The sequence below is a fragment of the Myotis lucifugus genome, unplaced genomic scaffold, assembly GCF_000147115.1.
Source record: "Myotis lucifugus unplaced genomic scaffold, Myoluc2.0 scaffold_658, whole genome shotgun sequence".
Classification (NCBI taxonomy): Eukaryota; Metazoa; Chordata; class Mammalia; order Chiroptera; family Vespertilionidae; genus Myotis; species Myotis lucifugus.
This window is the reverse complement of record NW_005871706.1, coordinates 232,564-236,664: the sequence shown is the minus strand read 5'-3', so window position 1 is coordinate 236,664 and position 4,101 is coordinate 232,564. Positions and strand designations below refer to the sequence as shown.

Here is a 4,101-nt window from a genome sequence, read left to right as displayed (position 1 = left end):
CCCGTGCATCAAAAGGTGGCGTGTTCGATCCCTGGTCAGGGCACATTCCCAGGTTGTATTCGACCCCCGGTCGAGGCACATGCAGGAGGCAGCCAATTGATGTTTCTCTCTCTCCCCCTTCTTCTCTTTAGAATCAATCAATACTTTTTTTAAAAAGGAACTTTCATTTTTTAAAATGAAATATAGGATTTATTGTAGGTTTTCTACCCAAGTATCCTTGTAATTCTTTTTTTTCTATTTTTGGTAATTTTTTATTGTGGTCAAATACACACATTTTACCCATTTAAAGGCATACAAGTCAGTGGCATTGAATAATCATAATGTTATGCAACCAACAACATTATTTATTTCCAGAAATTTTTCATCACCCCAAACAGAAACGCTGTATCAGATGGGGTTCAGGACACTCTACCTCAAAACCTGGCACCTTGGCAGAGTGAATATTTCCAGCCGCAGGTCCCTGAGGAAGGCAGGTGCAGGGGGGACCCTTTGCCCCCTGACGCAGGTGATAAAACCCTCAGACGAGAGGTTCCCTCCTTACAACAGGGGAAGGAGCAGCCTCAGCTTCACCCACAAGGGACACAGAGAGGAATCTGAACACTTGCTAAGTTTCTAAGCTTGTTGGTTACTTTTTAGTTCTACAGTTTCTATTTGTTTCCTTTTCATCTCACCAGATGTTACTTTTTATAGAGTCTGATTTCTTGCCAAAATTAAGCTCAGCATAAGTGCTTTATAGTCTGTTTCTGATCACTCCAGTATCTGGAGACCCTGTTTGTACACGCAGACCCAGGGTAAGGTGCTGAGATTGAAAATCTACTTTTGCAAGTGGAGGGCAGGAGAGACCGAAAAAATAGGCTGGCCCCTCCGGGCTGGTAATTAACAGAGTTTCTTAGGGGAACATGCAAGACATGTCGTGGATGACTACAAGATGAAATGGACCCCCCCACTGCTTGGCAGGTGCCAAATAATTATATAGGGTACAGTGGGGGGCAGTCACAGGTAACGGCCCCTAAATGCTACCAGGTTCGGGGAATGACGTTACATGCCTGACTAGGGCAGGACAACAACCTGTTCCAGGGACCAGCGCTGGCAGGAGGCAAGGGAAGGGGGCGAGTTTATGTCCGAATGAACATCAGTTACAATCAGACAGTCTCTAAGGGGGTTTGCAGAAAGTCACCTCCTTTCTGGCCGGGTCCAGCTTGCAGGACGCTCGCTGGTCACTCATGGAGCCCTCTCTTCCACTCTCCCCCCCCCTCCCATCTGCACCAGGACGGACAGAAGTTAGGACACGACTCTAGACTCTTATCAGCCTGGCACCAGAAGAGCCTACATAATAAACGTTATTAAGTAGCCCTTATTTTCCCTTCGTTTTCCCATATATTTACTTTCCTGTTGTTTGCCACCCTGGGAACTCAGAGTCCTTTTGTCTTGTCACTTCTCTACGGAAGTATTACTCGTCGCTAAGAAGCTATATAAGCTCAGGCTCTAACCCAGCCGTGGGCAAACTACGGCCCGCTTGAAATAAATAAAACTAAAAAAAAAAAAAAAGACCGTACCCTTTTATGTAATGATGTTTACTTTGAATTTATATTAGTTCACACAAACACTCCATCCATGCTTTTGTTCCGGCCCTCCGGTCCAGTTTAAGAACCCATTGTGGCCCTGGAGTCAAAAAGTTTGCCCACCCCTGCTCTAACCACTCCTTTGAGATACCCATCGCCCCAGGCTGAGTGTGTCCACCTCTGTGTGTCTGTCCTTTGTTAGTCTAATTCACAGGGCCCCTGCCAATGAACCAGGTGGGTAGAGGAAACTACATCTTTTCCTTCTGTATGAGGTTTTGTGTCAATATAAGTCAGATTTCGCTTGAGAAGTTCCAAACTTCCCTACTTCGTGTGAGAAAGGACAGGGAGGAGAATCTGAAAAACACTGGGGCACAGAACTGGACATTTCAAAGTGGTCACAATGGCCAATTGTCTGTAGTAGGTATTTTACCACAATAAAAAAAAAAAAAAATTGGAGGCCTCGCCTGGCAACTGCTTGGCCGGAGCGGGCTGGTACCGCGTCCGGCCTCCAGGGGGCGCCGCCGGGGGCGGCCTCGCGGGGCGGCGGGTCAGTCTCCGCCTGAGATTTCCGCTCGGCTGCCCAGCCCGCGCTCCCCGAGGGCCCCGCGCTCTGCAGCAGGCCTGCCCGATGGCCGACGTGTTCGTGTACGGGACCCTGAAGCGAGGCCAGCCCAACCACCAGGTCCTGCTGGACGCCACCCACGGCTGCGCCACCTTCCGGGGCCGGGGCCGCACGGTGCAGCCGTGCCCCTTGGTGATCGCCGGGCAGCATAACATTCCGCGGCTGCTGAACCTGCCGGGGCGCGGCCACCGCGTGTCCGGGGAGATCTACACTGTGGACGAGCGGATGCTGCGCTTCCTCGACGAGTTCGAAGGCTGCCCCGACCTGTACCAGCGCGTGCGGGTGAGCGTCGGGGTGCTCGAGCGGGAGGGCGCCTCCGAGGAGCCCCCCGCCGCCGCCGAAAGGCGCCTGCAGTGCTTCGTGTACATCACGGCCACCTACCCGCCCGCGTGGGCCCAGCTCCCGCACCTCGACAATTACGACGCGCAGGGGGCGCACGGGCTCCCCTATCATCCACGGGAAAACAGATAAAAGCCCAAGGAAGGCTCCCTAGCCAGGGGACACACAGAGCCCCGAGGATAAGATCATCCCAGCGTGGTCTGCACGCACTGAATGCAGAAGCCCAATGATGTCCTTGGAAACAAATATTTGTAAAACTCCATCTGTGGGAAAAGAAAGACTTTCTTTTACTGTCATCCAATTTCCTAGATAATGTTGACATACCAATAACAAGATTGTGCCCTTAAACCTATCCATCCCATACTGCTTGATTGCTTGCTGCTTAAAGAGCATTCGGTTTTTTAATGTACTGGGTAAGACAAATTTAGGATTTTAATTCCCCTAGATGGCATTTCAGGAACTCATATGTTATCATACTTTTCTTGCTTCTCTGTCTGCTTTGCTTTAATCTGAAGATGACATTTAAAATGAAAGTGAAGACCTTGTGTTGCGGCTAGATTTTAGCAGCCCTCCTCTATTGATTCTGACCTGTATAGCACCAAGAAAAAAAAAATGCTAAGCTGATCTTGGGTGTCTCCGTGTAATAAATAATAAAAGAAACTCAAGAAAAGCATGCTGCATTTTAGAGTAGTTTTGGAGGACATACAACATTTTTCTTCACAATTTTCAGATCAAGCTTATTAAAGAGACTATTAAAGATGATCATTTAAAATTAAATGTTTTAGAAAATAAATAAATAAAAAATTGGACTCCCAGCTCCATTTACTGGTGGGGAAACGGAGGCCTAGTCTCAGATAAACGGAGGTGAGCCAGAGCAGCCCCCAGACCCCCGTATTCTCAGCAGCTTTGGTCCCTCTGTCAAAAGTGCCACTGATCGGTGGCATTTCGTCAAAAGCACTTGGCACACAGTAGGTGCTCAGATGCAGGAGTCTGAGGAAGGAGACTGATGGCTGGACAGACCGGGGATGGGTGAGGAAGGCAGGCCTCCGCCATCAGGGCGGGGAGCACCCTCCAGCCCCTCTGGGGAGCGAGGACATGGGTCAGACCCCGCGGGTCCGGCACACCCCTGCCGCGGTCCCTTCTCCACGCCTCGGAGACCAGGCTCCCTGAGCGCTCAGGCAGCACGACGGACCCTCCTCGGGCTGGAATTGCACCCCGGAGGCGGGGATCGAGGAGCGGGAAGCGCCCTCTACGGGGTCTGGGTTTCTTGACACCCTGCAGTCCTCCCGGGGAGAGCGGAGGCCAGAAACTAAGATTTCAAACGCGGTTCCGAATCTAGCGGCACCGGAATCTCCTGGGGCGGGGGCCGCCCAGGGCGCCCCTGGGTTCAAGGGATCCCGGGCCAGCTGCCCAGAGCCCCGCGTTAAAGGCGGCTGCGGGCGAGGGTCACCCGGGAGGGGCTTCCATCCGGGGCGCCCCTGACCTGCCCGCACCCCACCGTGTCCCTGAGTCTGCCCGCGAGTGGTCCCCCGCCCCCCCACTTCCGCCTTCGTTAACAATCGGCGCTGGGCAGGAGCC

The 4,101-nt window shown here is 52.0% G+C and overlaps 1 protein-coding gene across 1 annotated transcript; it reads left to right on the top strand.

Moving 5' to 3' along the window:
- Nucleotides 1-2,163: 2,163 nt before the first annotated feature.
- LOC102424053 (gamma-glutamylaminecyclotransferase-like) lies at nucleotides 2,164-3,286 on the top strand. Its single transcript, XM_006105282.3, has one exon. The coding sequence runs from the start codon at nucleotides 2,191-2,193 to the stop codon at nucleotides 2,653-2,655; it is 465 nt and encodes a 154-aa protein (XP_006105344.1). The 5' UTR covers nucleotides 2,164-2,190; the 3' UTR covers nucleotides 2,656-3,286.
- Nucleotides 3,287-4,101: the final 815 nt, after the last annotated feature.